General features: G+C 29.6%; 1 protein-coding gene across 1 annotated transcript in view; it reads right to left on the reverse strand.

The window, feature by feature from the left end:
• Window positions 1–14,107, reverse strand: part of LOC103036851 (class I histocompatibility antigen, Non-RT1.A alpha-1 chain) — a 34,162-nt gene extending 20,055 nt beyond the window's left edge. The window contains exon 1 of the mRNA XM_022662543.2: window positions 13,903–14,107. Within this exon, the coding sequence (XP_022518264.2) occupies window positions 13,903–13,910 (8 nt within the window). The 5' untranslated portion in view covers window positions 13,911–14,107. The remainder of the gene's footprint in view (window positions 1–13,902) is intronic.
• Window positions 14,108–15,608: the final 1,501 nt, after the last annotated feature.

Consider the following 15,608-nt stretch of genomic DNA (forward strand, 5'->3'; position numbering starts at 1 on the left):
TAACTATCTCGAACTGTATTTTGTGTTTATAAAACTAACTAAAACGAACTGAAATTACTGATAGAATACCCTCATTTTCGTGTTTAATTTATTTATAAGCGCTGTTGTACAGCGGGCGGTGTTGTGCCGAGCGCGCGGCACCTCTTGGTTCGTTAGTTCTTGTGTAAAGCGCTCGCGCTAGCCGCAAAATACAACAGAAAACACTGAGAAACTGCAGAACTATGTATGGGATTACAATATGAGCGCCAGGCAGATGAAAGAGAAACAGGAGATACAGTGTGTGAGAACATTTACCTGTGAGTAGCTCACACCAAAACACGCAAATCTCTTTCTTTCTCTTTCTCTCTCTCTCTCTCTCTCATGTTTATTAGATTGATCTCTCTGATGAGATGTGTAAAAACTAATAGAAACTAGCAAGCCCACTCTAAAAACAAATTAAAACTTACTGAACAGAAAAAAATAAAACAAAAATATAGCCGCAAGCGGCAATCATCGGGTTCAAGCACCAACTTGCACAATGGTGCCTACTGGAGCATTGAATGGTGATGTGTAAGAAGGTCTAATATGATTGGAGATGTCCTGTCACATTTAGAAATTATCAAGTTTTTCACCTGTTATTAATGTTGAGCAGAGGCCTTTCAACCTGATCAGTGCTTAAATTCACATGTAAATCTAGTGAACTTTGTAGGATATTCATTAAGTGAGTTAGAACTAGTCAAAAGGTGTCTACATGTTATTGGTATTGATCAGGTGGCTTCAACCAGAATGTTCACAAAGTGGTATTCAGATTGACCTTTGAACCTTTGCAGAACAAGCTGAAATGTTTGACCAAACAAGTTTAAATTAACACAAAGGAGTGAATGTTCTGATATGACATGTAATTACGAAGTTATTATAAATCTAGTTCTGAATTTAATGGCGCTTCATCAAGCACCAACTAGCACAATGGTGCCTACTAGAGCATAGGATGGTGATGTGTAAGAAGGTCTAACACAATTGGAGACATTCTGTCACATTTAGAAATGATCAAAAGTCTTTCACCTGTTATTAATGTTGAGAAGAGGCACAAAGGAGTGAATGTTCTGATATGACATGTAATGTCAAGTTATTCTTAATCTAGTTCTGAATTAAATGGCGCTTCATCAGAGTGATATTGTACAGAGGTCTTTAACATTGTGAGATTACAGCAAATACTGCAGAGTTACAGCAATTTAGGTTAGAAATTCCAAGGACGCACAGATTGCTTGATGCCTGGAGAGTATTGTATGTGAAATTTTCACAAATGTTTTTAATGAATATTTACCTAGAGACTCTACAGTGTGCAGCAAGACTGAAATGGAGGTGATAGGCCAAATATCCAGAGAGTAGTTTCAATATAGCTATTTTCAAACAATTAGCAATTATGAATGAACAAAGCACTTTTTAAACATAGTTGTATTGAGAAATTTGTCAGTGCCACTGTACTAAATATGGCAAAAACAATTAGATGTCAAAATCTCGTTTTTTTGGAACAGCGCCCCCCAGTGGGCGGATTGTTTCAGCACTTTGCAGGTCACTACAGTGTCTCCACCTGAACATAACTGCCAAATATCATCCAGATTGGGCAACATTCAGCCTGCCAAAATGTCTGCTGAATGCTGATTGGCTGATGGTGTTCAGCCATGTTGATTGATTAAGTTGCCCTTTAAACATCCTTTAGAGGCTGTATGATAGATTCTGCATGCAAAGTTTCAACTTGCTAGGTTGCACGGTTGCTGAGAAACAGTGCTCCAAATTTACCTCTTGAAGTGAATGGGGCATATATCCGGAAGGACTCATTTGCATATGGCGGCCATATTGTTTACATATTTCAACTTTTTCTTAATGAATATTGAAGCACATGCTCTCACGAGTGTTTTGATATCAAACATGAAATCAAAAGAATTTTGAATGTAGGTCTTATGGTTTTTGAGTTATTGAGAAAATTGTGAAAAATGAATGTCCTTGTTTATAGCGCCACCACTTGACCAATCAGTGCCATTTTTGTTGTCCGAGATGCACTGATCCTACATCTACCTACCAAGTTTCATTTCTCTATGACTTACGGTTTAGGCTGCACAACTGTTTTTTCAGGAGAAAAAGAATAATAATAAGAAGAAGAAGAAGAAAAATCTTAGCAAAAACAATAGGGTACGCACCTTCGGTGCTTGAACCCTAATAATAATAATAATAATAATAAGAAAAATCTTAGCAAAAACAATAGGGTTCTACGCACCTTCGGTGCTTGAACCCTAATAAAATTAAACTATAATAAAAATGAAAATGTTATAATCACGTAGCACTGGGCGCACGTGAAACGACTCCGCATTTGACTTGCAGCATTGTGTGTAGCTGTTCTTAAAAATCATTTTAATTAAATAATAGTTCTGTGCTTTTATGTTAGTGTTAATTAATATAATTATGATTATATTTCGCTTGGCTTCGTTTGTTTAATTTCATCCCCAGACGCGTTTTTCCGTTTTTTTAAGTATTACAAGTTTTAGTAATTTTCTTTGGTTTTGTGGAAAATTTCGTTGTTTTTTTTAATTTGTTAGATTATATTTTTGTCAACACTTTGGGTTTATTTTCGTTTGTTATTTTTCTAATAATAATAGGAAATACATAATTGTTTTTTTTTTTTCGAACGCGATAGTTACTTTTGCTGGTAATGAGTTACTTTTATAGTGGAGTAACTCCGTTAGTAACTCAGTTACTTTTTTTGGAGAAGTAACGAGTAACTATAACTAATTACTTTTTCAAAGTAACGTGCCCAACACTGACTACTATTGACCTGAGCCAATCACAGAATTCGCTTTCAGCTTCCCTAACACTGCCCAGCCAATCACAGCTGCTGCAAACAGTCGGCAAATATATGGTCGTCCTTTGGATTTTTAAACCCCTGTTGATTGCAGAGAAACATTTCCACATTTCTAAAATTCCATCAAATATTTGCCAATCAAATAAAGAAGTGGAAGTCTGGTGTTCTCAATTTAATTGTATTTATCACTTTTTTATTTTTTCAAAACAAGTGATGATGCAAGTTATACAGTCACCATTTTGTGTAGTTGTATTATTTCTACACATACAATAAAAAATAATAACTAATGAATATATAATTAATTTGATTTGTGGGCGTGGCCACAGTGATGTCACTCCAAAATCTTTAAAACGTTTCCTGGGGAGGATACTGTGCTGTCCGTTGGGAGACTCTTGAGGAGGATTTTAAGAGGCTTCTTTCATCTCCTCCGGTATTGGACAGGCGGCAAGATGCCGTCCGTTGTTGGTGTTATTATTTTACACACATTATATTTGTCAAAACCATTGATTTGGATGAAGATTAGATCACATTTTATGCGGAAAGTCATGAAATTCCAAAGAGTTGACCTACCTTTTCTTAACACTGTCTCTCTTTCATACCTCAAACGTCTCTAATAGACTACTGTTTATACTGGTAGAAACTCAGTAAGAGTAGAAATGTATAAATCCCAAGGGCATAGGAGCGGGCTTGATATTGGGGGGGACACATTTGCCAATATGAACCCAAGCCCACCCTATAGTTTCCTAGAACAACATTTGTGGAAATTACTTTTAATTAAAAGTAAATTATTATTATAAGGTCATTTTACAACCTAAACATGTTACTCCACATTACAGCTACTGTTGTTAGAAAAATTATGCAAGCAATGTCTGAGTTATCACCTAATATTTAAAATAATATAACAGATTATTATTAATTATTATTATTATTATTATTATTATTATTATTATTATTATTATTATTATTATTAGTATTATTATTATTATGTATTGGCATGTCAATTCTGTTGTATATTTACATTTTCTCCTGCACTTTTATTTTTTTCTACTGAGATCTCTTCTTAAGATGGTGTCCTTTTATGTAAAATAATGTAACTTTACGTTTCATAGAGACTTTTATAAACGTCAGGATATGTGGTCTTACTGTGAAATACAAATGAACAGAAGTCACGTTACAGCAGTGTTTCTCAACCCAGTTCTTATATATTCTACTGCATATTAAAACTGTTCTGCATATTCTACAGCTTCCTCTGGTGGATATACATGATTAATTTAGGCTCCATAGGGGGCTAAAGGATTTTAACAGGTAAACTCAGTAAATGACTGTTTATTAGCTGATCAGGTGGAAAACACTAGTTTAGGGCAGTGATCGGGGTTAAGTAACTGCTTTAAACTACCAACTTAAAGTACTGTACGAAATTCTGGCGATCATCTACATCCAGCTTCTAGATAAGTAGTTAGTTAAATCAATTTTCGTTCATTATAGCTCACAGTAAGTCCTGTAATCCTAAATGAATAAACAGTTTGAAAATTAAAGTGATTAGCTGATCAGGTACAGGGAAACATTACATATATATTTTATTTTTTTTCCTTTAACCCTGACTCCCAATCTAGCTAATTCCAAAGATAAGCTTACACACTAACACAGCTGCAGTTTATTAATCACAGTGGGTTTAAACTGTGTGCTGATTCAGAGACGTGTATTTTTAACCAGCTATCAGAAACATATCATCACAGTTGAAGTGGTTAGCCTATCGTTACCTTTCTTTTAGAAAAATCTCCGTATATCCAGATCTGGGGTACGTTTCCCAAAAGTGTAGTTGCTAACTACGTTAGCAACTTACATAGTCTGGACGATGCAGCTGCGACGCAGGTGTTTCCCAAAAGCGTGGTTGGAACTATGGAGGTAACCACGTTAGTAACTTGCATAGTGCGAACCTTAGTGAAGCTACTCAGGTGTTTCCCAGAACCGTAGTTCCAGCGAATATTCGCAACTACCGTGGTTCAGCTGCGTCGTTCCAACTACAGCTCTAGACCTGTCGTTAGGAGCTTAGTTGCTGGTGATTAGTGCAGACGGTGGACGGTAGGATTCAGAAAGCTGATAAATCACATTAATATTGCTGCACGAGGATTAAAGATGATATCAAGTGTACCTATTTTTTTTATGTTTGTGTTAATTACATTAATTGAGCCACTTCACTTTTACCAATGTGCGCCCAGGTAAAATAATAAAATTCAGTCCTTTTTTAAATGTATGTCTTTAACATTTAGCTTTATTTGGCAAACATGAATTCAGTGTAGTGAAAAGAGAAGTGCTCTTTAGCTAAAATGTATTTTACAGTCTTGGAAAGATGTATGTCAATTATTCAAGCAGGCATCTCTTGAGTAAAGATAACTTGTGCTGTGAACATTTATGAAATAGTTATATATATAATTATTTTTTTAAACCCATTGTGCTATATGCACTCTGTGAATAAGATATGCAATAAGCAGGTGTTTTGAATTACCTAATTATCCTCTGGAGGTAACAGGGCCAGACAGAGTGTGAATAAAGAAAATTTATTATTTAGCCAATACAACGTGTTTCTAGGCCTATACAAATGTTATCAATTAGTATTTGTTAAATAATATATTACAGGAAATACGTAGAAATATGTAGGCTACATTAATATATATGTAAAAAATAATAACATTAATTGCCATTATGAAAAAAAACATTAAGAGAATAAAACTAAATTCGAACTAGGCTTCCATCCAGTGTCTGTCGAGTTTTGCTACCCTGTCAAACCGTATTATCCTAGTGCATATTTAATTTTTAAATATAAAATTGCTAGAAAAAGCCCCATATTTAAACATGCTTTCGGTAGAATATTTGGAAAGCCTGAATCAAAATATCAGGACACAGTTTAGGGTTATTAGGGGTGATTATAAACCTTATTTTTTTATTATTGCTAACTTAATTACTTTCATTATCATCAGCTGTCATTTACGCATTTGTAATACTCAGAAATAATGGCAAGGGGGTTCTGGTTGTTTAATGCAACCAAAATAACAGAATTACCATAAAAAAACAATAAATAAATAAAAAATGTTTCCACGCATGGGCGCTGGTGTTGAGAAGCACATCTCGATGGGTTGCACAATTCGACAGAACACCGCGCGCTGCACGTCGTAGGCGCTCTGCTGAACCACTGAGTAACACATTTCTCATGTCTCATTTTAATAAGACTTTTTCAGAATGGTGATTATTTTATTTAAAAAAAATATTGCAATAGCAAATATGTGTATGTTTTTTTTTAAGTAACACTGTCTGTTACAAATAATAATGAATATATAGCAATTATTGTCTACATTTTACTTGCAGTTCATTGTTATTTTATTAATAGTATTGTTGTCCGTTATGTTCTGGTGATAATTACAATATAAATAGCCTAAATGATACATTAGTAACATATTTTTGGCATAATATTTTAAAGATTGTGAGTTTTGCACGTTTTCTGCTGGGAAAGTCTGGCCGAACACATCTGGAAACACCTTAGTTAAGACCACGGTGGTTCAAACCAACATAGTTCAGACTTCTGTGGTACCAACAAAGTACGACTGCGGTAAAGTTAGTTTTATGTTTGACATTCCTGAGAGATTCGGAATTCCGGACTTCCTCACCCTTAATCAAAACGGAGATTCATCACTGTAATTGTGGTTTCTTGCTATAATGAGGGAACACAACAAAGTACAACCACGGTTTTTACTGAAGATTGTATATTTTACATCACATTTAACAAAAATACAGCCGCAACGATAGCGCTCTCTCCCCGCTTCTCTTCCCAACAGCGTGCTGCTCTCTTAGGGACCGTGGCACAATTACGGACCACAGCAAAAAACGAAAAACACTATTAAACTCTCTTAAATGTGATTCCTTGATGGCAAAACGAACAGTACCTTTACTTATACAAACATACATTGCCTACATATTACAAGCCTTAAAAAATAGTCAAATTATTTATTTTTTTATACAACTTTATTAGTCAAATAAATGCATTAAACTCAGTTATCAATGAATGTAATAGTCTCAAATCAACTTTATCATGTACATATAAATGATCCTTACATATTACAAAGCTTATTTTTAATAAGTCTGTTAATTTATTTTAAAATAGAATTTCCTTACATGTTACAAAGCTTGTTTTTTTAATTAGTTAGTTCATTTATTTTATATTAAATTAATTATCAAATAAATGCATTAAACTCAATCATCGTTAGAAGTAATCATTTCAAATCAACTTTATCATGTACAGATATATATTCCTTACATGTTACAAGGCTTATTTTTTTAATTAGTTAGTTCATTTATTTTATATTAAATTAATTATCAAATAAATGCATTAAACTCAATCATCGTTAGAAGTAATCATTTCAAATCAACTTTATCATGTACAGATATATATTCCTTACATGTTACAAGGCTTATTTTTTTAATTAGTTAGTTAATTTATTTTATATTAAATTAATTATCAAATAAATGCATTAAACTCAATCATCATTAGAAGTAATAATTTCAAACCAACTTTATCATGTACAGACATATATTCCTTACATGTTACAAGACTTATTTTTTTAATTAGTCGGTTTATTAATTTATATTAAATTAATTATCAAATAAATGCATTAAACTCAATCATCGTTAGAAGTAATAATTTCAAATCAACTTTATCATGTACAGATATATATTCCTTACATGTTACAAGGCTTATTTTTTTAATTAGTTAGTTCATTTATTTTATATTAAATTAATTAGCAAATAAATGCATTAAACTCAATCATCGTTAGAAGTAATCATTTCAAACCAACTCTGTCAAGTACAGATATATATTCCTTACATGTTACAAGGCTTATTTTTTTAATTAGTCGGTTTATTTATTTTATATTAAATTAATTAGCAAATAAATGCATTAAACTCAATTATTGTTAGAAGTATTTATTTGAAACCAACTTTATCATGTACAGATATATATTCCTTAAATGTTACAAGGCTTATTTTTTTAATTAGTCGGTTTATATATTTTATATTAAATTAATTATCAAATAAATGCATTCAACTCAATCATCGTTAGACATATTTATTTGAAACCAACTTTATCATGTACAGATATATATTCCTTAAATTTTACAAGGCTTATTTTTTTAAATAGTCGGGTTTATTTATTTTATATTAAATTAATTATCAAATAAATGCATTAAACTCAATCATCGTTAGAAGTAATCATTTCAAATCAACTTTATCATGTACAGATATATATTCCTTAAATGTTACAAGGCTTATTTTTTTAAATAGTCGGGTTTATTTATTTTATATTAAATTAATTATCAAATAAATGCATTAAACTCAATCATCGTTAGAAGTATTTATTTGAAACCAACTTTATCATGTACAGATATATATTCCTTAAATGTTACAAGGCTTATTTTTTTAATTAGTCGGTTTATGTATTTTATATTAAATTAATTATCAAATAAATGCATTAAACTCAATTATCGTTAGAAGTATTTATTTGAAACCAACTTTATCATGTACAGATATATATTCCTTACATGTTACAAAGCTTATTTTTTTAATTAGTTAGTTCATTTATTTTATATTAAATTAATTATCAAATAAATGCATTAAACTCAATCATCGTTAGAAGTATTTATTTGAAACCAACTTTATCATGTACAGATATATATTCCTTAAATGTTACAAGGCTTATTTTTTTAATTAGTCGGTTTATGTATTTTATATTAAATTAATTATCAAATAAATGCATTAAACTCAATTATCGTTAGAAGTATTTATTTGAAACCAACTTTATCATGTACAGATATATATTCCTTAAATGTTACAAGGCTTATTTTTTTAATTAGTCGGTTTATATATTTTATATTAAATTAATTATCAAATAAATGCATTAAACTCAATCATCGTTAGAAGTATTTATTTGAAACCAACTTTATCATGTACAGATATATATTCCTTAAATGTTACAAGGCTTATTTTTTTAATTAGTCGGTTTATATATTTTATATTAAATTAATTATCAAATAAATGCATTCAACTCAATCATCGTTAGACATATTTATTTGAAACCAACTTTATCATGTACAGATATATATTCCTTAAATGTTACAAGGCTTATTTTTTTAAATAGTCGGTTTATTTATTTTATATTAAATTAATTATCAAATAAATGCATTAAACTCAATCATCGTTAGAAGTATTTATTTGAAACCAACTTTAGCATGTACAGATATATATTCCTTAAATGTTACAAGGCTTATTTTTTTAATTAGTCGGTTTATATATTTTATATTGAATTAATTATCAAATAAATGCATTAAACTCAATCATTGTTAGAAGTAATCATTTCAAACCAACTCTGACAAGTACAGATATATATTCCTTACATGTTACAAAGCTTATTTTTTTAATTAGTCGGTTTATGTATTTTATATTAAATTAATTATCAAATAAATACATTAAACTCAATCATCGTTAGAAGTAATCATTTCAAATCAACTTTATCATGTACAGATATATATTCCTTACATGTTACAAAGCTTATTTTTTTAATTAGTCGGTTTATGTATTTTATATTAAATTAATTATCAAATAAATGCATTAAACTCAATTATCGTTAGAAGTATTTATTTGAAACCAACTTTATCATGTACAGATATATATTCCTTAAATGTTACAAGGCTTATTTTTTTAATTAGTCGGTTTATATATTTTATATTAAATTAATTATCAAATAAATGCATTCAACTCAATCATCGTTAGACATATTTATTTGAAACCAACTTTATCATGTACAGATATATATTCCTTAAATGTTACAAGGCTTATTTTTTTAATTAGTCGGTTTATATATTTTATATTAAATTAATTATCAAATAAATCCATTAAACTCAATCATCGTTAGAAGTATTTATTTGAAACCAACTTTATCATGTACAGATATATATTCCTTACATGTTACAAGGCTTGTTTTTTAAATTAGTTAGTTCATTTATTTTATATTACATTAATTAGCAGATAAATGCATTAAACTCAATCATTGTTAGCAGTATTTATTTCAAACCAACTTTCTTATGTACAGATATATATTCCTTACATGTTACAAGGCTTATTTTTTTAATTAGTCGGTTTATATATTTTATATTGAATTAATTATCAAATAAATGCATTAAACTCAATCATCGTTAGACATATTTATTTCAAACCAACTTTATCATGTACAGATATATATTCCTTACATGTTACAAGGCTTATTTTTTTAAATAGTCTGTTTATTTATTTTATATTAAATTAGTTATCAAATAAATGCATTAAACTCAATTATCGTTGGAAGTATTTATTTCAAACCAACTTTATCATGTACAGATATATATTCCTTACATTTTACAAGGCTTAATTTTTTAATTAGTTAGTTCATTTATTTTATATTAAATTAATTGGCATATATATGCATTAAACTCAATCATCGTTAGAAGTATTAATTTCAAATTAACTTTGTCATGTAAAGCTTTATATTCTTTACATGTTACAAGATTTATTTTAAGGTGGTCAGTTAATTTATTTTATATGTTTTATAGTTGAATAAATGTATTAAACTACTAAATTATCCCTTTATGTAATATATTGAAACTACATTAATTCTGTTTATTTATTTAACAATACATTTTATAGTCAAATAAATAACTCAATTTTAAATGTTTTTGTGTGTTTTCTACTTATTTTGTTTCATTCATTTATTTATTTGCAGAGAGTGTGAAGCTTGCTTGACCATCTAAGAATCATCTTGGTGCCAAGAATCTCTTAGGAAATCCACTCCTGGCTAGAATTTTAATGTAATCTCATCAGCACCTTTTCATTTTCAACCCTTATGTATATCTGTACATGATAAAGTTGGTTTCAAATAAATACTTCTAACGATGATTGAGTTTAATGCATTTTTTTGATAATTAATTTAATATAAAATAAATACACTGATTAATTAAAAAAATAAACCTTGTAACATGTAAGGAATATATATATCTGTACATGATGAAGTTGATTTGAAATAAATACTTCTAACGATGATTGAGTTTAATGCATTTATTTGCTAATTAATTTAATATAAAATAAATAAACCGACTAATTAAAAAAATAAGCCTTGTAACATGTAAGGAATATATATCTGTACATGATAAAGTTGGTTTGAAATAAATACTTCTAACGATGATTGAGTTTAATGCATTTATTTGCTAATTAATTTAATATAAAATAAATGAACTTACTAATTAAAAAGATAAGCCTTGTAACATGTAAGAAATATATATCTGTACATGATAATGTTGGTTTGAAATAAATACTTCTAACGATGATTGAGTTTAATGCATTTATTTGCTAATTAATTTAATATAAAATAAATAAACCGACTAATTAAAAAAAAATAAGCCTTGTAACATGTAAGGAATATATATCTGTACATGATAAAGTTGGTTTGAAATGATTACTTCAAACGATGATTGAGTTTAATGCTTTTATTTGATAATTAATTTAATATAAAATTAATAAACCGACTAATTAAAAAAATAAGCCTTGTAACATGTAAGGAATATATATCTGTACATGATAAAGTTGGTTTGAAATAAATATGTCTAACGATGATTGAGTTTAATGCATTTATTTGATAATTAATTTGATATAAAATATATAAACCGACTAATTAAAAAAATAAGCTTTGTAACATGTAAGGAATATATATCTGTACTTGACAAAGTTGGTTTGAAATGATTACTTCTAACGATGATTGAGTTTAATGCATTTATTTGCTAATTAATTTAATATAAAATAAATAAACCGACTAATTAAAAAAATAAGCCTTGTAACATGTAAGGAATATATATCTGTACATGATAAAGTTGGTTTGAAATAAATACTTCTAACGATGATTGAGTTTAATGCATTTATTTGCTAATTAATTTAATATAAAATAAATGAACTTACTAATTAAAAAGATAAGCCTTGTAACATATAAGGAATATATATCTGTACATGATGAAGTTGATTTGAAATGACAACTTCTAACGATGTTTGATTTTATTGCATTTATTTGATAATTAATTTAATATAAAATTAATAAACCGACTAATTAAAAAAATAAGCCTTGTAACATGTAAGGAATATATATCTGTACATGATAAAGTTGATTTGAAATTATTACTTCTAACGATGATTGAGTTTAATGCATTTATTTGATAATTAATTCAATATAAAATATATAAACCGACTAATTAAAAAAAAAGCTTTGTAACATGTAAGGAATATATATCTGTACTTGACAGAGTTGGTTTGAAATGATTACTTCTAACGATGATTGAGTTTAATGCATTTATTTGATAATTAATTCAATATAAAATATATAAACCGACTAATTAAAAAAATAAGCCTTGTAACATGTAAGGAATATATATCTGTACATAAGAAAGTTGGTTTGAAATAAATACGTCCAACGATGATTGAGTTTAATGCATTTATTTGCTAATTAATTTAATATAAAATAAATGAACTAACTTATTAAAAAAATAAGTCTTGTAACATGTAAGGAATATATATCTGTACATGATAAAGTTGGTTTGAAATAAATATGTCTAACGATGATTGAGTTTAATGCATTTATTTGATAATTAATTTAATATAAAATTAATAAAACGACTAATTAAAAAAATAAGCTTTGTAACATGTAAGGAATATATATCTGTACATGATAAAGTTGATTTGAAATGATTACTTCAAACGATGATTGAGTTTAATGCTTTTATTTGATAATTAATTTAATATAAAATTAATAAACCGACTAATTTAAAAAATAAGCCTTGTAACATGTAAGAAATATATATCTGTACATGATAAAGTTGGTTTCAAATAAATACTTTTAACGATGATTGAGTTTAATGCATTTATTTGATCATTCATTTAACGTAAAATTAGTGAATTGACTAATTGAAAAAGTAAGCCTTGTATCATGTAAGGAAATTCTATTTTAAAATAAATTAACAGACTTATTAAAAATAAGCTTTGTAATATGTAAGGATCATTTATATGTACATGACAAAGTTGATTTGAGACTATTACATTCATTGATAACTGAGTTTAATGCATTTATTTGACTAATAAAGTTGTATAAAAAAATAAATAATTTGACTATTTTTTAAGGCTTGTAATATGTAGGCAATGTATGTTTGTATAAGTAAAGGTACTGTTAGTTTTGCCATCAAGGAATCACATTTAAGAGAGTTTAATAGTGTTTTTCGCTTTTTGCTGTGGTCCGTAATTGTGCCACGGTCCCTAAGAGAGCAGCACGCTGTTGGGAAGAGAAGCGGGGTGAGAGCGCTATCGTTGCGGCTGTATTTTTGTTAAATATGATGTAAAATATACAATCTTCAGTAAAAACTGTGCTTGTAGTTTGTTGTGTTCCCTCATTATAGCAAGAAACCACAATTACAGTGATGAATCTCCGTTTTGATTAAGGGGGAGGACGTCCGGAATTCCGAATCTCTCACGAATGTCAAACATAAAACTAACTTTACCGCAGTCAAAGTACGATGGTTTCGGGAAACGGTCGTACTTCAGATGTTAGTTAGTTTAACGATGCATCGTACCACGTTAGTTCAATGCTAGGCTCCGTCGTTGTACGGGAAACGCACCCCAGTTTATCTGACGCGCCTACCAGCAAAAGCGGAGACCTGCGTTTTTTTTTTTTTTTTACAGCAGGGCGTGTTTTATGCATAAAACACTATTTTTTTCCAGTTTGAAGCTGCATGTCAATAATCTATATTAATATAGACTGATGTATGTGATCAGCTTCCCTTTTACACATCAGAATGTTGATATTTGGTATTGTGTAACTTTGTGTAAGTGCCTCACTCGTACTTTTGTTTTGAAAGAGAAAGTTTTTTTTCTTTTATTCGCATGCTTTCACACACCTAACAACAATAAACGGTGTTAAATTCAGCAAGTAAAAGAGATAAATGTGATACACTTACCGTAGCATGTTTATCTGCTATTCTCTCGTGCTTCTCTTTCTCTGCTGTTCTTTCCTTCTTCTCTTTGCCTGAATGATTTCTACTTTCTGTTTAGACAGATAAAGCTCTGTCTGTCTGTCTGTCTGGCTGTGGGCGGGGGAACTGTCTGTAGGATTATCAGTGTTTTTAATCTCTTCTAGGGTGTAGTTGGCATTCATTTTATATAAATGAAGCTACAGGGTCAGATAGATCTGCGAAATCCTGCATTGTGAAGCACCTTCTGTCTTCATGAGTTTTGTAGGAGTGTTCTTTTGTTCAAGGGCAGTATTTTATAAACACAGTCAAGCTTTTTTTCAGTGTGTAAAACACTGGGGTTAAAGTAATTCTCATTCAGTCTGTTATTATTAATCAATAATAAATAATATTCCACATTATTAAACCCTCCTTCAGTTCATGACTAAAACATCACAGAGTTCCTGATCTCAGATCAGTGTTAGTAAAGTGTAGAGCAAGGTGTTGTATATAAAGGTTGCTGTGTCTGAGGGTTTTAATACCATGGTGCAGAATCATTTATTCAGCACAAGAGATTACATTCTTTAAAACTCTGGATATGAGGTACAAAAACTTTAAGAGCAGTAACTATAGCCCTTTTAAATATATTAATACTGTAGCTTGAATGATAATTTTAATGCACACTGAATTGAATGTAATTGTTGACTCGAAAACCAAGGGAACTGTGACCGATTAAGAGGTACTTAAATAAACCTGTTTAAAAGTAATACATTATAATATAAAAATACTGTGATATAACACGAAACCGTCATGATCTTGAAAAATACTGTGATATACGTTTTTGATCATACCGCCCAGCACTACTGTACATTGTTTATTGTAAATGTCTAGAGGAAAATAAATGTGTTCAATGATTCTACAGTGTCTGAACAAAAATAACACCACCTTTCAGTTTACTCTCATTAAAGATAGATATATCAGCTTTACCATTAATCATAAAATTAAATTAAGCCCCACACGTAACCCTTTAATTCAGTGTTTATCACAGTATTTTATTTTAGTTGCAGCATATACATAATAAAGAGCAGTAGCGCCCTCTGGTGGTCTGTACTGCAGCTCCTTCAGTCTGCTGGGTTAATAAACTGCACTGTATAATTTACAGCAACACAAACATATCCTGAGTGCAGAATAATCTTTAAACACTGGGGTCTATGAAGAATATGGGTATATGAACAATACAGAAAGGCTATTGGCAGTGAGGGGAAGGAAGCGTAAGAGTGTGGGAAGAGTGAGAGGAAGGGTATAAGTGTGCTGGTCTAATAATTTTTATAATGAAATATTTTGTATTTAACACACTAAAAACGTTTTTCGTACTCAGAGAAACACTTTTCATAATTGTACCCTTAAAGATTTAGTATCGGTCTTTACAGGGTCAGATGTTCCCTCTGAAGTACAAAGTACAGATTTATACCATGTATCCAGCCAAAAGGTACATTCAGTATTCTGTCTCACTTTACTAATAAACAATATATATATATATATATGAATTATACATTTTTCATTTGAAAGCCAGACAATTGAGGATCACCAAATTATTGACACACATTCATTTGATGATGATGATAATGTTTATAAATCATTGTAATCTTAACTGGTACAAAAAAACAACAAAAAAGACCTTTACTGAAAGGTACTCAGTTGTGGCTCAATAAAAG

This window comes from Astyanax mexicanus, chromosome 22 (assembly GCF_023375975.1).
Source record: "Astyanax mexicanus isolate ESR-SI-001 chromosome 22, AstMex3_surface, whole genome shotgun sequence".
NCBI classification, from domain to species: Eukaryota; Metazoa; Chordata; class Actinopteri; order Characiformes; family Acestrorhamphidae; genus Astyanax; species Astyanax mexicanus.